The sequence below is a fragment of the Lemur catta genome, chromosome 3 (genome assembly GCF_020740605.2).
Source record: "Lemur catta isolate mLemCat1 chromosome 3, mLemCat1.pri, whole genome shotgun sequence".
Taxonomy (NCBI): Eukaryota; Metazoa; Chordata; class Mammalia; order Primates; family Lemuridae; genus Lemur; species Lemur catta.
In genome coordinates this window covers 121,078,596-121,098,840 of record NC_059130.1, presented here as the reverse complement: position 1 = coordinate 121,098,840, position 20,245 = coordinate 121,078,596, and the positions used below count along the sequence as shown (strand labels likewise).

Sequence of the window (20,245 nt, the reverse complement as noted above, 5' to 3'; positions counted from 1 at the left end):
TGGCCTTTTAATTATCTTTTTCAAACAAAATCTTTACAAATTAGTTCTGATCATGTGCTCATCTGCTAAATCATCCCTCAAGTAGAAACAAAGACCCAGAGCTTCCCTCATGGAACCCCCTTTGACCATCTTGCATACTGACCCTCCAAAATGTACTACATCAAAACATGGCTTAAGAAATCACTAACCCAGATAGAAACTAAATAATCGGAGTTTGCTAAATTTCAAGTATTTAATTCACATTTTCATTCATTCACTCATTCATTCAATACCCTATTTATTGAGTATTTAACTGAGTGGTAAGTCCTTGCTCTCAAAGAGCTTTCATGGCCAGGCGTGGTGGATCACGCCTGTAATCCCAGCACTTGGGAGGCTAAAGAGGGAGGAGTGCTTAAGGCTAGGAGTTCTGGACCAGCCTGGGTGACATAATGAGACCCCCATCTCTATAAAAAAAAATTTTTTTTAATTAACTGGGCATAGTGACTTGTACCTGCAGTCCCAGCTACTCGGGAGGATGAGACGGGAGCAAGTTTGAGCCCAGGAGTTCAAAGTTACAGTGAGCTATGATCACACCACTGCATCCCAGTCTGGGTGACAGAGTGAGACCCTGTCTTTTTTTGGGGGGTGGGCGGAGGGAGCTTTTATTCTACTGGAGACAGGCAAAAAACAGTAGGGCCTTCAGTTCCTCCTTTTTTTTCTTCTTCCTGACCAAGAAACACAGGGTGCCTTGACAGCTCTGTGATCTCGCCTGCTGCAGTTTTCCCTTGCTGCCTTGAACCCAAGCCTGGGCCTTGAACATTCCCAGTCACTGATAAAGGCTGTTGTCTGAAACAATGAAAGATGGAACATATGGCAAAACTTATAGAAACTAGTCCCAACCCCAAACCAAATTCCTTGAACCCTAAGATAAACTCTATAACCTGACCCCTTCCTTATGGACATCCTAGGTAGAACATCTCTTGTCTCAGTGTCTGCGGTGAGGATGGTGGAGTCCTCTGCATGTCAGTTCCCCTAATAAATACCTTTTTCACCCTGGTGTTCAGTGCTTCTTTCATTAAAATCCCAATCAGCACTCAGGATGGCTGAAGTCAGCCCCTCGGGGAACTCCCCTGCTGCCACTTTTGAGGCTGAGGGCTTTGGGGCAAATCCACCTGAAGGTTTGGCCAGAAAAAACAAGTAAACAAATAAACCAAGTAAACAATTTCAGATGATAATCACTGCCATAAAAACAATAAGACATTAAAACATCTTACAAGATGACTAAGGAGGAAAAGGAATGAAGCCTGAATAAAATGGTAAGAAAACTCTCCTGGAATACGTGACATTTGAGCTGAGACCTGAAGGATGAGGAGCCAGCCACTCAGAGATACAGAACAAATCCATCAAATCAAAAAACCGAGTGTTTAAAACCTACACTCAACAGTACTAGGACCACAGAGAATGTCAAGAATGTTTAAAACGATTTTCTCCCTCAAGAGATTTAAATTCTATTTTGGGAAGTAAATTAACTAATGAAACAAATTTTACAAAATTGTGCAGACTTAGCTGAAGGCCACAGACACCCTGAAGACAAAGGAAAACATGTGAACCACTTTGCAGCCTACAGGTTATATTCACTCAGAGGCCGAGCTAGTCTATTTGGTATTCTCATTCTGGCATTTAAAATGCTGGGAAAAGTACACAAACTATGCCTTTAAGCTGTCCAAAGTGGATTCTGAAATTTTTTACATCTTGATTAGTTCACATTTAGGAAATATGAAGGCAGTGCTTCCAGGCACCTGAGTAAACACACTGTCACTATGTTATTCTGGAAAATCTAGTCCTCAAATTGTATTTCCTTCACTCAACTATAAGGGTTACTTGACTTCCCACTCTTGTAGCCTCCTCAGCCATGCTGATTCACAGTTGCTGCTTCCTTCCGAGAGACCACATGCCTGGTCTCATCCAGAAGCCTCTAGTAGTTTCTTTTTCTAGAAACAGTTGAAAAACTACTGAGTAGAAAGAGTTGCCAACCAATTAGTCTCCAAACTATCCTGACCCAACTGTATTGTTCTAACAGTGTGTGGGAGCAACTGAAAAGTTACTCGGCAATGTCAGATGTTCACTGAGTATAAGCTCCCCAAATGTTTGTATGCTATAAACAAGAAAGCCAGTGGACCTCTCCAACTGTGACTCTGAAGAGAGGGCTACAAGAGATTTCTGTGGCATTGCCACCAGATCCACTTCATCTTGTCCCAACCCCCACAGGGCAACAATAAAAATAAAATAAAAATTAAACCACCTGTGCTGACAGATAAGGTATGTTTTTCTCTATAGATAACTTGGGAGTGGCTAGGCACAGTGGCTCACACCTGTAACCCCAGCACTCTGGGAGGCTAAGGTAGGAGGATCACTTGAGAGCCAGAGTTTGAGACTAGACTGGACAACATATGGAGACCCCACCTCCACAAAAAATTAAAAAGACATGGTGGCATGTGCCTGTAGTCCCAGCCACTTGGGAGGTTGAGACGGGAGGATCGCTTGAGCTCAGGAATTGGAGGTTGCAGTGAGCTATGATCATGTCACTGCACTCCAGCCTGGGCCACAGAATGAGACCCTGTCTTTAAAAAAATTTTTAAATAAAAAATAAAATAACTTGGTGGTGTGAGGAGGCTTTTCTGGATAAAACAATTAGAAAAGTTATATATTCTACAAACAGAATTGTTGAGAGAGAGTGAGTCTGAAAGCAAGAGAAGTCTTGACCCCTCCCAGAAGTCACTGACCTTTTGTGACCATTCACTGACACTGAATGGCAAATGACCAGCAGCTCTATCTTTGCTAGTAAAAGAAAAAATAGCATGCCAATTTATGCCTTTAGATGAAAAATCCAAGCACCATCACCTGTTTTCGATGCAAAACAGCCTATGTAAGTCAATTAATGAACCTTGCCCCCACCATCTTCCCATGCTCCAAATGCAGTCACTATGACAAAAATTATCCCTATGCTGAGAACTACAGAGGACAAACACCACGTTAAACCAAGATGAGTTAGGCATACCAGTTTCTCCACCTATAACCCACTTTCCTTTCCTTCCCACTGCCCCGCAAGTGCTAGGACAACTGCAAATTCACTCCAAATTCCCCCCCTCAACCTTACCAATGGACAGGTCCCATCACCTTGTGCCTCCTGTGCGATGCACACCTACTATGGCAAATACACTGCTTTCTAGCTACTTTAAGGATACCTGCTTATGCCCTGCACATCCCACAAACATTTGCACATGCTGAGGGCAAGAACTCGGATCCTCTCTTAAAGATGCAGCTATTATCTTTTTTTGATCCCTTCCCCTAAAGATGCCTAGTACCAAACACTACATAATGTGAGGGTTTAATAACTTTGGCTTAAAACACACTGGAAGGAAACAAAGGTTTTTATAGAAAGAAAAAATATTGCAATGCCAATGTGAAGTATTACGTTCATAGTGAAGATATTCCCTTCTCAAAGTAATTCCCTTCTCAAAGGAACAAAGAAAGGAATAAAGATTTGAAAACACAAACAAAATTGAACTAAATCACAAGCCACTTCATTCTTACAAACTTGTCTTTAAAACCCTCCTTTACGACTTCCACCCTAAATGCGTTTACATGCACGACGTAAGAGGTTCATGCCAGTTCCAAACCACTGAAAAAAGTGCCTTTCTAAAGTCACCTTTGCAGAGTTCTACCTCCACATTTTATCCTAGGAGTCATATTTGCATGAAGATAATCCACATTAGTTTAAGAGAATGAACTCTAATTCAATTCATATATTTAGTTCTAAGTCACTAAAGTATAAATATATAAGAAAATCTGTTGAAATATTCTTTTCTACAAACAATAACCACACAATCTCTTACATCATTCTACTCTGCTTTTGGTGTTCTCAGTATGTTTTATTCATCTGAGATACACGATGGTTCTCCTAATCCCAAGAAATGGCTGTAGCCTTGGGGTAATTACTACTCGGGAACCAGGTTGTGTTTGTGGAACTGATTCTATACTGAATGGTCCTAACTGGTAGCAGACATGTCCAACTACAAATAGCACAGACTGCTAGTTGCCTACTTCCACTCTTCCCATTTTCCCTAATAATAGAGCTTCTCTATTACTGGAACACAGCCAAAAACAATTCCTCCACCTCACTTGAAGGTAAGGAGGCCTCTGTAAACCAAAGCTGTTAGGTAAGGCTACCAGAAAAGCTCTGGACCAGCCTACCTTGGCTTTTGCCTTTGTGTCCCTCCTTCAGCTGCCTGGCTCAGGTACAGGACCAGTGTCCCCCAATCCACTACAGAGCAACGCTTTCATAAAACACAATTAAAATGCCGTGGCAATGTCAAATAGCTACAAAACCTTCTAAACAGTTACTTTCAGTTTCTGTACTTATCTCCTGGTAGAATGGTAACAAACAGTTCAGTTCACTGTAGTGATTTGAGTAACTCTGGTCTAGAGCATGGACCTGGGGGCTACAGCGACAGAAGCCATCTGGGGCCATAAGACCTAGAAAAGGAAGCCATCCGTGAGCTGAGGGTACTAAGCAGATAGCAGGAGACTACACACCTGAGGACTGGGTCTTTCTACTAACCCTGGGTTGCACACCCTGGAAAACACCTTGTATAATATGAGAACGCAGACATATCTTAAACCACTGTGATTTGGGTATTATTTCGTATAGCCAATCCTAACAACTGACAATCCTATATTTGTATACAACTGCAAATTTTTCAATTTACCACTTTTTATTCTCACATGAGAATGCCCTATGAAGTAAGCAGGATGAGTATTATCTCGATTTGACAGCTATGGAAACTAATGTCCTAAAAGATTAAATAGCTTGTCTACAGTAACACAGCTAGTCAGTACAGAACTGAAAACAGAAGCCAGCTGGGTACTCTTTCCACAAGAACAATCTACCCCTCGGAGAAGTGAAATTACCTTATCACAATCATACATAAAATATAAATGATCAGAGGTGTGTACTTACAGCAAATTACATAAAGTGTGTATGCCACTGGGTAGAAAGATATAACAAAAATGCTACGGTCAACTAGTAAAGATAAAATCAGATTTAATGGCTACACTGAGAGTCTACTACATTTTACAGTGGGAACAAAGCATTTGGGAGAGGAGACAGAGGGGCAGAAATCACAGACAATTTTTATAAGAACTTAGCCAGCGATGGAGCGAACAACTGAACTAAGAGCATATAATACATATCACATCAGTTTAGGTTATGACACAGCCCTCAAACTATAATCTCAAATAAAACCTGAAACACTAATATCAGATCTATATACAATCTGTCAATAAGTAATTATCTTTCTTAAAAGCAGTTTGGATAATAATGCCATAGTTAATAACATACTGTCCTTTGACATAAATAAGACTTCTGATAATCACTGCTAATCTGCTGAGTTCTGAGCCATGCTTTCAATGGGGAAGTGAGGATGGCACACAACACCCCCTCACGTCCCAGGAGGTCTCTGTGAGCAAAAGTCTATAATCAAAAAGCTGCTTGTATGGATTGGTCATGTCAGCTGTGGACTAATTGTTCTTTGGCAAATTTTCTTCACTTATGCGGGTATCAAAAATTTTATTTCATTAAAATAATGCTAAATTATTTGTCTATATCAGTACTTATCAATTAAATACTAACTGAAACAGAAAAGGCATACATTTCATTAAATGCAGATAAAAAGCTCTTCTGTTGTCCTGGATATTTGTTACAACATTGAAAAAAAAAAAAGCACAAGAAAAATTACCACATAAACTTTAATGTATTTTATTATGCATATTTAACCTTTCATATTTTCCCTACAGATATAAGCTAACTGTCAAAGAAAAAAACAGGCTTAAAAAAGCATATTTAATGGCTCCTAGTATCTAAACATGCTATTAAAAATCCTCAAGGATCATTAGTGAGAATGAGTTCTTACACGGAATACCTATCTCCTAGGGCACTATACAAAAACAAAGGTGGAGGGGGTGGTAAGAGCTGTAGGTTAGATACAGATATATAAAATAAGGATTCATCAGCTCAAAATAATACAGGAAAGAAAAAGAGCAATTCCTCACTAACTCTCCAAACCACATTCAACTTTTAGGTAGGCATGAGGCCACAGTGAAGATGGAAAGGACACTCTGGAATGACTTCTTCAGGGGCACTAATCTCCAGCAGTTTATATGAGCTCAGGGGTCGGCAAACTACAGGCCCACCAGGCATATCCAGGCCACCACCTATTTGTGTAAATAAATTTTCACTGGAACACAGCCGTGCAGTCAGTCACGTTCATTTGTTTATAGATTGTCTATGGCCAACTTGGGTAGCTGCCACAGAGAAGATAAAGCTGAAAACATATACTATCTGGTCCTTAACAGGAAAAGCATGCTGTCCCTGAGTGCAAAAAGCATCTGTCGATAAGTAATAATGTTACTCATCAGTTGGCTGAGCAGTAACACAAAATAAGATGGCTCTCCTTTAGAGACTGGCAGGAATGAGCCTTCTGTCTCATAAGCACCTTGGGGTGAGGGGGTGTGTATATATGTATTCTTAGTTCATGATATAAGATTTGCCCAGAAAAAAGCTGACCCAAATAAAATACAAAACGTCTCCAACCAGTTTGCCAGACACAGGTCAAAACATGACATAAAAATCCAGTGAACTGCTCTGATATTTTCATCTCCCTGACAGAGAAACCCAGGTTTAATAAGAAAACAAATTTCTCTAATGAATTAACTTCAGAGATGTATGATACAGTGTGATCTATCTTTGGAAACGACGCTGACACAGAATCCCTGACAGTGCTCAAGTACCGCTCCCCCAGTGACCTGAGAGAAATTTCATCTTCAGTAATCCTAAAGGTCAAAAGCACTAATGAAAAAATCACATATGCCTATGGCATGAGCCAATAAAAGAGAAAGTTAACTGGGTTTCATCTCTCAATAGTAGTTAAAATAGCAAGTGTGTAATCATTTAATTTGTACTAATGCTAATTTTTTAAACAGACCTGGATTCTCAAAGAAATTCATGCTGCCTCTTGTTAAACCAGGTCTCTAAAATGATAACCCAAAGGATAAGCCAATGGAAGAAAAAAATCTACAGGGTTGGAAAACGGTGAGAATAAAAATCAGTATTAGAATTCCATGACTAAGGCATTTAGATAGAAAAGAATTTATCCTGCAACATAGCTAAGAAACTCCTGTCGTACGGCTGCTGTCACAGGGAAGGGATAATGTCTGCAGCACAGGCTTCCTCAATCCGATCAGAGCCATGTTACATATTAAAGTGCACATACAGGAGACCACATTTGATCTGGAAAATAATCAAGTCTATAAAGCAAGGGAGTCTCAAGTAATTTTTTTAAATAAACATTTCACTAGCTTTTTTAAAAAAAATGATCAATCCTGTTGACAGTTTTCCAGTCCATCTTCTAGAAGAATTCATTCCTCTACTCAACTAACTGCCTGGCATTCAGCAGTGACTGTAACTACTTCTTTAAGAAACAGCAGGAAGGTGAATTTCATCCAAGCAGGAAATAAGACCAATGGCTGTTCAGGTCTCAGCCATTCTGTCTTTCTCCCCAAAATATAAAAGGACATATATATGCTCAGAAGAATTTCAACTACACTCAAGGCAGCTTTATAAAACAAGCTGAAAATCTTTGGTGTGTTCTCCAAATTATTGTGACAGGACACATGTGTGTGTTCTAAAAGCCTTTTTCACTGGGATTTTAAAGCGTACAACAAACCAGCCTGCCATACTGCTTCCAGACAAACCTAGGCCCTTTACTTACAAATTCAACTATAATGGACCAGACAGCAATGCAGGAGCCGTAAATTTGGTGGGGGAAACAGGAAACAACTCAGAAAACACTGCAAAAAGCAACACAACAAAGAACAAAGGAGGGGGTGTGTGATGTGAAGCACAGAAGAGAAAGTAAACTATGTGTGGGAAGACAGGGCTGCCCCCAGCAGGTGACAGGTGGCACCTGATGGGCATTCCTGGCACTCCAGCATAGCCACACCATGGAACTGGGAGCTGGGTGGGATGCATGGTTACAAAGCAGCACAGCTCTCTCACCCACCCTCACACAGGAACCCAGCCTAAGTCCCTTCTCCCAGGAGAACCCTGCCACATGCCATAGCCTCTTCATGGCAACTGGGCATCCACCAGGGCTGGACTCCACACACAGAAACCACTTCCAGTGCTCAATTACTAGAAGTTGACCACTTGGATTTCAAAGACTTCTCTTTCTGGCTTTCTTCATTAGTTTGCCTTCCCTCTCAACCCTCTCCCCTCCACACTAGAAAAGGGATTTTTAAATCTGATCAGTTTTCCAGGGGAAGCAGAAATGTGATTTTACACTCTTCTTTAGCCTCACCTCATGGTTTTGCTAGAGACCAACATCTCCTGGCTTTGTCCGGCTAACCATCCTTTTCCTGAGGCTAAATTTAAAAATCCTACATGACAGTACTGTCGCCACCAAAAGAATACATCACACCACCAATTCTGAAACACTGAAGTAGAAAATCTTCTCTCTGCACAGACCACAGAAGAGCAGAAGGCTTCAAACTCCACCCAGCAGATTCCAATTATGCCCTTCCAATTGACAGGTCCAATTAGGATTCCACATGACAGTGCCTCCTGCAAAACTACTCCCAGCTGGGAGACAGTGGCAAAGGAATACCCCTGAAGGCTCTTCCTTCTCCCCATTCCCAAGCCTTCATATCATAATGGGATGAGTTACACCACCAGCACCCAAATAGCACAATGGTAGTTTCTTTTTTCCCTCCCTGTGGCTGGGATGGGCTGCTTTTCTTTTTCAATCTGTTAGCTGAAACCATACCAGCCACCTAACAAAATTAACAACCCAACCTTGCCACAGTTAAAAGCTACAAAACAAAAGCAAGCCCAACTTCTTCTATAATTTCCCTAAAAAAGGGAAGAATATAAAGCTCAGTGTATGTCAATCAATGCATCCGGTCAATGGAACAGGCCAAATATATTTGATGTTTGCTAAGGCCAACACTAAAGTAATCTGTTAACTATGTGCCCATAGCTACAAAAGAGAGAAAACAAAGACAAGCAAGGTGAGGGAAAAAATGTGTATATGTGCCCAACCCTCTGTTTAATAATTCCAAAAAACACAAAGCCACTTAGGCAGAAATAAATCACAAATCTATTCAAGAGCATTGTAAAATGGAAGGGAATTATCCAAAGGGATTCACCAGTCTACTGACTAATTTTAATACAAAATGCCTCACAAATCTCCCTATGCCTCCGACAAATCACCAGCTGAGGCAAATCCCAGATAATGAAACATTGTAAGAAGGGCTCTTTTTAATAATTTAGCCCATCAAGGAGTAAGTATTGATTCTTGTTTTCAGCAGAAGGAGAGAGTGTTATCTTTAGCCTTACAGCTCAGTGACAACATCAGGGAATTTAATCACAGTGCCTTTCCTGCCATGCAATCCTTAAACTGTCACCTAGGATTCTCTATCATTCCTCATCCATTTCTAAAGAACCCCTGGTCTCATGGATGTGCCTTCCCTACTTAACCCACAGTAACCATAGCAGCATTTCAAGTTCGACAGATTAAACACATCTGTCAATTATTTGCCAGCTGTTTTTCCTTTTAAAATTTTAACAATGCATCAGATATTTTTGTGCATTTTCAAATTATTTGTTAACAAATCTGCTCATATCTTAAAAGCACAATGATAACCATAATGGCAACTGTGCCAATCTCTGGACATCTGTGGATATTTTTAATATATCCAAAACAATGCTATTAGCAAAAGGAAAAACCTAGGAGAAGCGGTATCACTATTTCCTCATTCCAACACAGGAAGGTCAGAAAGTCCCCAACATTCAGGGAAAATCAACCAAGTATGAAATTCAGCAGTAATACTAATTCAAGAGTATTCCCGCATCTTTAAATACTAGAAAAATAACCAAAACAAAAAAAACTTTTAGACTTAAAACAAGCCGATGATTTCTGATTCAAGTACAAAGCAAACTGCATCCCTGCATCCCACTCCAGTTAAACTACCCTAAAACTCCACTATTGTATTTAACTCTCACTTTTTCACTGTGGACAATTAGTTCTACACTCCCACAGACTGTATGTGAGTGGGAGGGGGAACAATCACATCTGCTGCTCATTTGCCTTGAGATGCTATTCCCAAACATCTTTCCATGATCCTTTGGATCAAGGTACCTTAATCCTAAGTACCTTCATGTCCAAGGTCACCACACACATCTTTTATTACGGGCTTTCTATTACAGGGCACCAAAGGCATTTGGTAGCGGCCTTCTTAGGTCCTTTGCCTTTCCATCCAAACTATACATTATTACAAGGCCCGGGGGCAGTGCAGCAGCACATGGAGTCAGGCATCTAGGAGAAACTTCCTTGTCTCTAGGTTGCAACCAAGGGCAGCAGTCTCATAATGAAAGTGCATCCCTCTTATGTGGTAACCACTTATCTGTTGTAAAAGCACAGTAAGCTTCTCCATAATAAAGATTCAAAAGGCCAAAAAATCAGCAATATGGACCAGACATAAAATAAAGAAATGAAAAGCAAAACGTAACAGCCTTATGCTATGTTAGCTAGAAAATCTACATGCATGTACGTGTTTATGTTTTATGAGTTACACAAGTCCATTAGAATTCCAACAGTTCAGGAGAAAAAAAGTAAACATGAGCAACACTGATGTCCACTAGCTAAAACTACAGCCAGGAATAGTCTTTTGGTTCCACGCTCCTCTCCTTTACAAGGAAGGTGGAGAGAGACTCACCAGTCACTTCCCTTAAAACAATAAGCTTATACACAGTAGGTTTTCCTGGCTGGTATTAGACAATCTTTCTCTTGACAGTCTTAAATGCTGTGCTTGGTGCCAATGGTCCCATGCATTTAATGTATTCCTTTAAAAAAAAAATCCTTCTTTACTTTATTTAAAAAATATATAATCAATGTGCCTTTTTCTGTCTTGTAAATAAAACAAACTATTAATTCAATGTTTAAGGAGCAACTTCTCAGAGCCAGGAACTGTGCTAGGCACTGTAAACAAAAAGATGGATAAAAGACGGCCCTTCTCTCAATCTAGCCAAAAGGACAGACATATACAGGCATGGCGTGAGGGACTCTTGCTGACAGCGTCTACTAGAGAAGAGCAAGAGACTGGGAGGTTGGACTGGTGGGCAACAGGAGGTGGGAGAGGGGAGAAGGTAATTCTTATCTTCATTTCAATGAGTATCTTAAAAATTTCAACATATTCATTTTCTGGATTAAACATTTTACAACTTTATTAACAGAGCTGCAAGATTTCAAGTTCACATATAATCAAATAACTAAGTAGTACTACTATAATTATCACAGGCTGGTAAATAAGTAAGATGAACCCAACATCCCACTGGCACATTTGTGCCAGGTGAAGGCAAAGTCACTTCATGGCAAGCTATACTTACACTGATAGAGTTTTCTCAGTGATGATAACCAAAATAACAAAAAGCAATAGAAAAATTAAGTCATCACAAGGAATCCAATAGCCTACACATGCCATACACCACCCCCAACCTTGAATAACCTGGGACCTATGCAATCAGTAACAAATTTATGTCACAAGTGGCTATTTTATTTCAGAAAAACATCATTACCCAGTCTATTAAATTAATGTTGTAACTTAGAATTTTATTGGTTTCACAGTTTGGTTTGAAATTAATTTACAAACTGCCTGTTTTAGCTGCATTAGGGGTATAAGCACATATATTATCCCTAATTTGTGTGTTGGGGAAGGTAGGAAATTAAGTAATAAAGAAGAAGCACAAAAACAATTTTCTTTGAGTCCATAATATACTCAGGTTTGAGAAATGTAAGAGGTCCTGAAACTGCTTCAGAAGTTCTACACATTCAGCGAAGGATAAGATCAGATCCTCTTTTGCAACGGTTACTGTTTGCTAACAATGGCTGCCCATCAGAATCCCCTGCGAAACACCTGGAAGGCATATGGACTCCTGGGCCTGACTCCAGAACTACTGAATCAGTATTCTGGTTTTACATGCAAAGAAACTGAGGCTCAGAGAGATTAAGTCACCTGATCACAAAACCAGTAAATGTCACCAATGTGATTCAAACCAATGCCATGGTTTTAACAGTAATAGTGTGTGATTTTTTAACTACCTCCATGAACTGGGGGTAGAGCATACAGGCAGCTTTGTACTATTCTTTCAACTTCTCTGTGAGTTTGAAATTCTTTTCAAATAAAAAGTTAAAAACAAAACAAAAAAGAATGGAAAACAGGCTGAGACATGTTAAAAGGTAGAAGTGGGATAGGAAACAGAAAAGGATGAGACACCAACAAGAACGGAACCAGGCCTCTGAGAGAGAGGGTAGAGAGGCAGAATGCACCATCTCAACAGAGCAGGTTGGGTGGCTTTCAATTTTGTTTTGTTGTGGGAACAAAGGAGGTCCCAGGCCATAGTAAGGCAAGGGGGAAAAAAATGAAATTTAATGTATCAGTAAGATGGGATTAGGGAACTCAGAGTCTTTCTGTATTTTGCTATATTACAAGCTCAAATTAGCATTTACAAACTGGCCCCAAAACCTCTGCAATATGTTTACTGAGAAAAGCATTCTGAGGTCTAAACAACTGATCACACAAAAATTTCTAAACTCCTCCATTACAACATAAAACACTCATTTCTGTGCTAAACTGTAAAGGCAGAGTTCTAACAGTGCTTCCCTTCCAGAAAAATCTGTGAAGCTCAGAATTAAGGTTTATCTTACTGAACAAAGAAAAATCTCAAGAAAGTTGGATAGTGGATAATTCTTTGTAATCCTAATGGATCAATGTGAAGTTGTACCAGGAAATCTACAATTTTTTCACCGACTTCCTTTTAACAGTCAGTCAATACAATGTCTCAAAATAATTTCAGTAAGAAAAATCTACTGCTATTCTCTCTCTTTTTTATTTTTTGTAGAGACAGGGTCTTACCATGTTACCCAGGCTGGTCTCAAATTCCTAGACCCTAGCTCTCCCCCGACCTCGGCCTCCCGAAGTGCTGGGATTATAGGTATGAGCCACCATGCCCAGCCTACTACTATTCTCTTTAAAAACGGGGTATATCAATTCTTTCCCAACTTATTTTAAATAGGTAACTAACAGCAAGTGATAAAGTAGATTGATTTATATTACTGGCATTAGGAAATAAATATGTTTTAAGCATTAAATACCAAACTTTTACATTACATAGGTGCAGCTATATTTATTTCCCAGCCAAGCACAACATAATATAGTTGGAACTAGAAATTAAAAGTAATTCAGCAACATCTGCTAACAACAGAGAGATGAGTTATGCTAAAACATCTTTTCTACTCAATGATCAAGATAAAGGAAAAGTCAGGTCTATATTCTTTACCCTACAAAATCTGATGTAAAGTGGCCCTGTGTGACCTTTCAGTACTCACAGATATAGGTGACATGGATATTATGAAATTGCTCTACAAAAGGCTTTTATTAATCTTAATTATCAAGCTATATATACATATATATATATATATATATATTTTTTTTTTTTTAAGACAAGGTCTAGTTTTGTCTAGCCAGTCTAAGTCTAGTCACCCAGGTTAGAGTGCCGTGGCATCATCATAGCTCACTACAACCGCAAACTCCTGGGCTCAAGCAATCCTCCTGCCTCAGCCTCCCCAGTAGCTGGGACTATAGGCACATGCCACCATGCCCAGCTAATTTTTCTATTTTTTGTAGAGATGGGGTCTTGCTCTTACTCAAGCTGGTCTCGAACTCCTGGCCTGCCAAAGTGCTAGGATTACAGGCATGAGCCACCACCACACCTGGAGAAGCTACATTTCTAATATAAATTTCTATTTTCAAGATTTAAAAATTCTACCCACTTTTACATCTACCTGGATGTCACCTTGAAAATTTCAAGACAGATTCTAAATTTTAAAAATTTCCCAATCTATATCCAGGAAATTAAGGGAAAAGGAAGAAAGCTATAACTGAAATTTACTAATGGGTAGGAGTACTAATACACATACTTTCAAAAGTTACCAAGGCATAAATATTCGGGATACTCTAAAGAAAAATTAAATCTTTAAGCAGTTTCAATCTCTTCTCACAAACGCTTTGATTATGTTAGCCATCAAGCTTTAATCAAGCTGGCAAGTCTTTTTCCTTCCATCATAAGAATTTCAATGGGATATGAAGGGATAAGACTAAAGGTGGGAGGAATAGAGTAACTTTAAATCTGCTGAATAGATGGAAATATACAAATTTCTGTTCCTTTTATACAACATGTATTTTGAAAATGGGTTGCCAGTTCCTAAAAATGGACACAAAACTATGTACAGACTGAAAATCTAAGATTTTCTATTCATAGATTTTCATTTAGAGAATACATTTTGGGATAAAAGGGAAAAAAATACATTCATTTTAGGGTGCGGCAAATACCTGATATTCATTGGACTGTACAACATGAGATCAAAGCTAGAACAGAAAATGCCAACTTTCAGACATGAGGCATAATAATTTCTGCAGACTTTGAAAAAATATTAAATTTAGGTGTGTCACTTAAAACTTCATTCTTCAGAAAACTCTGGTATCCTTGGGAAACAGTGTCATCTCTTCTTCCATTGAAGGCCTTGATATAAATAGAAGATATTGCCATTAAAAATACTATGATATCCTAAAGTGAAGGGTAATGCTAAAAACAAAATCAGGCTAAGTAAAATTGCATGCTTACTTTTCTAAAATGTCTTTGGTATTCTATTGGTAAAACTAATTCTGGAGAACTTGTAAAGCCTGGAAGCTCCACATATTTATTTAGTTATTTTTCAATGTAACAGTACAGAACACCCCAAATAAGGCAGAGCTGAAAGCCCTAACAGTGCCTGTAAGTAAAAAGGAGCAATGCACTATCCCTGAAATAACAGAAAGCTCAATAAAACCTGCAAAGGATCATCAAATCTAAAATATATCTATGGTAACAAAAAGCCTGCTTCAATCGTAGGCAGTTATAAAAGCATATGGTTATTGAAATCTGTGTTCTGAAAATGTGGCTTGATGCCTCCTTTTGGAAAAAACGAGATGAATATAACGAAAAGATAGCCATAAGACCAAATTATCTGACAAGTAGCTTTAATGGGGAAGCAGGACATTAAAAACTGCTCCAGGTGAAAGGAATTGATCTGAAAGCAAGGGTCCATGTTCTCTGACGCTGATATCAGATGGCTTTTGCATTATAGATCAGTTGAGTGTTTTAGGAACTTTTACAATTTGTTACATTAAAATTCAACAGCTAGTAATCACCTTTCATTTAGGTTAGCTGGATTAATCCCAGCATTTGTATCAGCAATTCTTCTAAAACTCCAGTCATTTTAACACCTTTCACTACAGTCAAATATAAAAGGTAGAATCTCTCATGATCTTTCTAAATGGTTATTTTTGGCATACTTAGTATCAAGTGGGGAAGCCACAGTAAGTAAAAGCAATATAGCCTCAAAAACTCCTGCACAGCTAAACAAGAAACCAGATTAGAGTTCTCCCTAAGCAACAAGTAGATAAATACAATCAGCTTCACTTCTAAAATGGCATTTCATAACACATTTTCATTTTTAATTATTAAATGATACCAAAGTCTCAAGTATGAAAAGTAGTAGTGTTAAAAATGATACTTAACTAACAATAAATGCCTTACTTGTGCAAAAAATTATGCTGTTTTAACACTGATTTGACATGTAGTCACAATCACTTAAAGTAGATATTAAGCGAAGCATTTGGGGCCCTTAAAGAAGTAAATGGTGTGCTGCATAAACAATTTTAAGAATGTATCTTATGGGTCAAGGAAGGTTGCATGGGGCAGTGGAAAGACAGCAACCTAAGATACACGAGATGAGCCTTCAGGCCTAAGTAGCCCCCTACTAAACATGGACTTGCATAAAGCGAGTCCCTGACAGTGTGCACTAGTTCCCTAACGCTTAACTGAAGTAGAATTGCCTAGATGGGTGGAGTGGATTTATTCCAAGAAATATGCAAAGCCCAAATTAATAAATCCAAAGTTTTACCTGAATCCCTCTCCCATCACCAAAATAACAAGTATTTACAAACTATTTTTCAAATATATATAGATGGTATTAAGATGAATGAAAAGGGACGTCATAGTACTGCGGGTTATGCATTTTTAAAACAAAAGGACACTAAAGATATAACCATCACCATTGCTAACAGGAAAACAAAATTTGCTGACACTTAAAAAGGGTTTTCACACCATACTACTGATATCACTGTCCATTTATTTATTCAGCGTAAGGGCCAGCCGTATAACTCTCAGTGGCAGAAGCCATCTACTCTTCCAACTGAATGAACCACATGTTAGCTCAAACTCTCTAGTGAAGTAGCAGTGAAGGTGGGCATCAGGGCAGCGATAGCCCAGGAATCACAAAAGTCAACCATGAGGACAAGGAAGAGGATCCAGGCTAGGGTGAGTCCCCCAGATGTAAGCCTCAGTCCTGTCACTCACTAAAGGCAAGATTTTTATGCAAATGTAAACCTAAAGTTTTCTTGTCTGGCAAATGAAATAAACATCACAAAATGTGTGGAGATTAAATAGGTTACACTATGTGAAAAGGGAAGCAGTGCCCTGGCACAAAGTAAATGCTTAATGTTAGTTTACTTCCTTAACAGCAAGCTGATACGAGGTTTTAAATGACCCACTGCAGAACCTTTACAGAGCAGCAGTTTTTAATCTTAATTTTAAAATTACTTTCATTACCTTAGGAATCTACTGATAAGCATCCATAGTCAAAAATTATAGATCCTCCTTCCAGAAAAATGCACACACATGTAAGACTTTGCAAGCAATTTCAGGAAGTTCACAGACCCTTTTAAACTCAAAGAGACCAACCAGAGGCGTATGGCCCTTAGATTAAGAATGTCTAGAAAACTAATTAAGTTAAAACCAGAACTTGTATAAATCAAAAGTGTTATGTGATAATAAATAATGCTTAATGTATGCTTGTTATATGCTAAGTACTGTGCTAAGGAATTCCATGAATTACTTTATTTAATTTTTGCAACAACCATTTGATGTAGATAGCAGCATTATATCCATAAGTGGTAAAACTAAGGGTTAAAAAGGTTAATTAACGTGTCCTGTGTTACAAAGAAACATATCAAGAGTAAAAAAGTTCCCTAAAGGAAAATGTACCAAAGACAAAACAGTAAAAAAAATAATGATAACTGAAATAAAATAATTCAAACCACTATTATAGTACTGCCTTAATTATGTGTGCTGGCCACTCAACAGAGGTCACACAAACAAAAAGATATGGCTAAAAGAATAAAAACACTAAATAACTAAGGACCCTTACTAGCTAGCCCCTGATCTCCTAGTGAGGAAGATGATGGTGCAGCCAACAAGAACCCTGGCCTGCACAGCCACATCCATAACAATGGAAATAAACGTGCATTTTAAGTCCCCTAGAAAAGCTGCACCTTTTTTACATCAGCTAGAGACCCCCTCGTGCTGCCATGTAGCTTCTATGAAACCATCTGGGGGCGGAATCCTCTCTGACCAGTCTAGGGAGGATCTGGGCAATGTTATCTTTGCCTTCTTACCTCCTCCACTACTCTCCCCCCCCAACCCCCACCACCAGTGAACACAATACTTTTTGCTAGAAAACATCCAAGTAACAGATTCTCAGTAATAAGTAAAAATGTTGTCTCTCCAGCACAAATACAAAAATGAACAGATAAGTTAAAAATTTATAAAATTAAAACTGATGAGTTTATTCCCTCATTACCATAGAAACACATATCATATATACCTGAATGTGCAAAAAAAAGTTAAATTATGATGCAATCAATGCTATCCTATAAAAACTAAATTAACAAAAATAGTCTATTAGGGAAGACATCTGGTGTATCATGGCAAGAAATGTTAATGATACTGTCTGCAACCCTGTAATCAATTTTTTCTCCCAGCAGCTCTCTCATTACATTGTATTAGATCTGTGTGCCTGAAGAATTTATGAGAGCTCCACACATGGGGGTGAGTTTTGCCAACTGGATCCAATTCAGATCCTGCTCAAATGACTTTGGCAGCATGAAGCATCATTAAGGAACAATCAATACAGTTAGTTTTATGCAGCATCATCTTGACTGAAAGAAGATTTATCATCTTACTACAAAATCTTCTCAAACCTACATATAATGCATCTGAGTGTTCCACCAATCATGAACTTATTTAAATCCTTGGTGGAAACAAATACTTTTATTGCCAAAAAAATAAACAGTAGTCATCACTAATTCCAATATAAAAAGTTTACTAAAAATCAATGTTATTATGGACAAAATTTATAATCCATTCAGCAGATCCTGGTTAGTGACTATGATAGTAAATAAAACAGTCTAACAATGACATTCACATTGATTAGAGAATAAAACAAGAAAATATCAGCCTGAAAGATAAAACCCATTTCTTGGCTACATATGGAAACACGATAGTAACTGGTAAAGGCTGAAGCTCTATAAGTAGGTAGTCAAATTGGGAGTCTACTAATTTGTCCCTTAGGATGTAAATATATCTCTCCAGGGATTAAAACCAGGCTTTTATTCACTATGTTGGGTTGTACCTTCCACTGTGAATGGCTATTATTTCAAGAATTCCAAGGCTTCCATAATGTGAACCTTTTTTTGGTCTAATTCTTAAGTAATTACACAAGCAACTATATAAATATCCTATTGTTATTGTGACAGTTACTCCTGATTTTGTTACAATTACTAATATCCCATTGCCACTATCTTGGTCCTTTTCATCTTACCCATGAATGACAGCCCTAACCTCCTAATGGGAACTTCCACCATCTTTCCCCATTACACATGGCACACTACTGCCCAATCTTCTTAAGCAGTGGTTTGCAAGTTGGCTTGCCTGGAATAAAACAGCCTGCAAAAGCCCTCTACTGCCTATCACATAAAATCTTAACTTGTCTAACCTTGAAGGTCATTTATGATCTGGTACCATTTTACATCTCCACCTCTGCCTCCCGAGACCCACTAACCTGTGCTCTTCAGTGACGTCCTGTGGGTCATGGGGTCATCTTCTCACGACTCCCAGGCTCATTGCCTATGTTGTTTATGGAGGTAGGCTGACAAGTACACCTGGGAAGGCTCCTCCACTCTGCCTATGCACACCTTACTGATATGTCAAAAACATACCCAGTTCCTCAAAATTTAGCTACCTTCACAGAACTTCCCTGAGTGCTACAGCCCACCTGGAGCACTCTCTCCAAGATATTAATATTTTATACTGCAACTGAACAATCCATCATATATTGACAGCATCTTTATTGTGTATATGTGTGTGAGAGAGATAGCTATTCTCCTGTATTATTTTCTAATTCAGTGTGAATTGGAGCCCCACAATCACTTCTTTACACTGGTTTTAGTAACTAAAATTACACTTTTCCTTAGTGACTAAGAGAAGTCTTGGGTACCCAGTAGTCATTCAGAACAATAAATATCTGTCTTTCAGAAAATGTTACTATTAAATCCTCCTAAAGGAAGGAAAAGGAAGACAAGCAGGTACTTTCATAAAGGGGGAGATATGCTACACAGAAATAAATCCTATAGATCATCAGCACAGGGCCCCTGTGTTCTAAGGGGTAAAGCACTACAGTCGCTTCATCCTGCTGCCTCTCAGATGTCCCACATCACCACCAGGTAAGAGAGGAATCACCAGGGTAGAGCTGTGAAAAGTATAGCTACACGCCATCACAAGCCTTTTGAAGTGCTTATTCTACATCTAGTGTTGCAGAAAAGCCTCACTATTTCTAAGCAATATTCTACAAAACATCACCTTGAGAGGACAGCAACCAAAATGGTTTAGATTGGTGGCCCATGAGTCCCAATGAGCCTGGGGAAATGCACATTCCACAACTGGACTCAAACTTACCCCCTTTAATCCCCATTTCAGTTGCCAACATCCATACTCGCTGCTGATTGCCAGCTCCTGCTCCTTGCAGCAGCCCAGCATGCTCTCTGCTGGTGCCCAAATACCCTTCCACCAAACCCCGCTAACTTCTGGAACTGTCCTAGAGGGGTAAGGCAAGTCCCGTATTTGGCTTCCTCTGTGCATGTACTTGTTAATCCTTTAAAAACACATATAATACAGCACATTTTTAAAGGGGCTCTGGGGAGGGAGGTAATATTC

The 20,245-nt window shown here is 38.9% G+C and overlaps 1 protein-coding gene across 4 annotated transcripts in view; it reads right to left on the bottom strand.

The window, feature by feature from the left end:
* RERE (arginine-glutamic acid dipeptide repeats) overlaps positions 1-20,245 on the bottom strand; it is a 397,407-nt gene that overhangs the window by 199,422 nt on the left and 177,740 nt on the right. Inside the window, exon 1 of one of the 4 annotated variants that reach the window (XM_045546224.1) lies at positions 19,988-20,112. The exons of the other annotated variants lie outside the window; for them this stretch is intronic. Within the exon in view, the coding sequence (XP_045402180.1) occupies positions 19,988-20,068 (81 nt within the window). The 5' untranslated portion in view covers positions 20,069-20,112. Of the gene's footprint in view, positions 1-19,987; positions 20,113-20,245 lie in introns of those variants that run through there. 4 annotated transcript variants of the gene reach the window in all.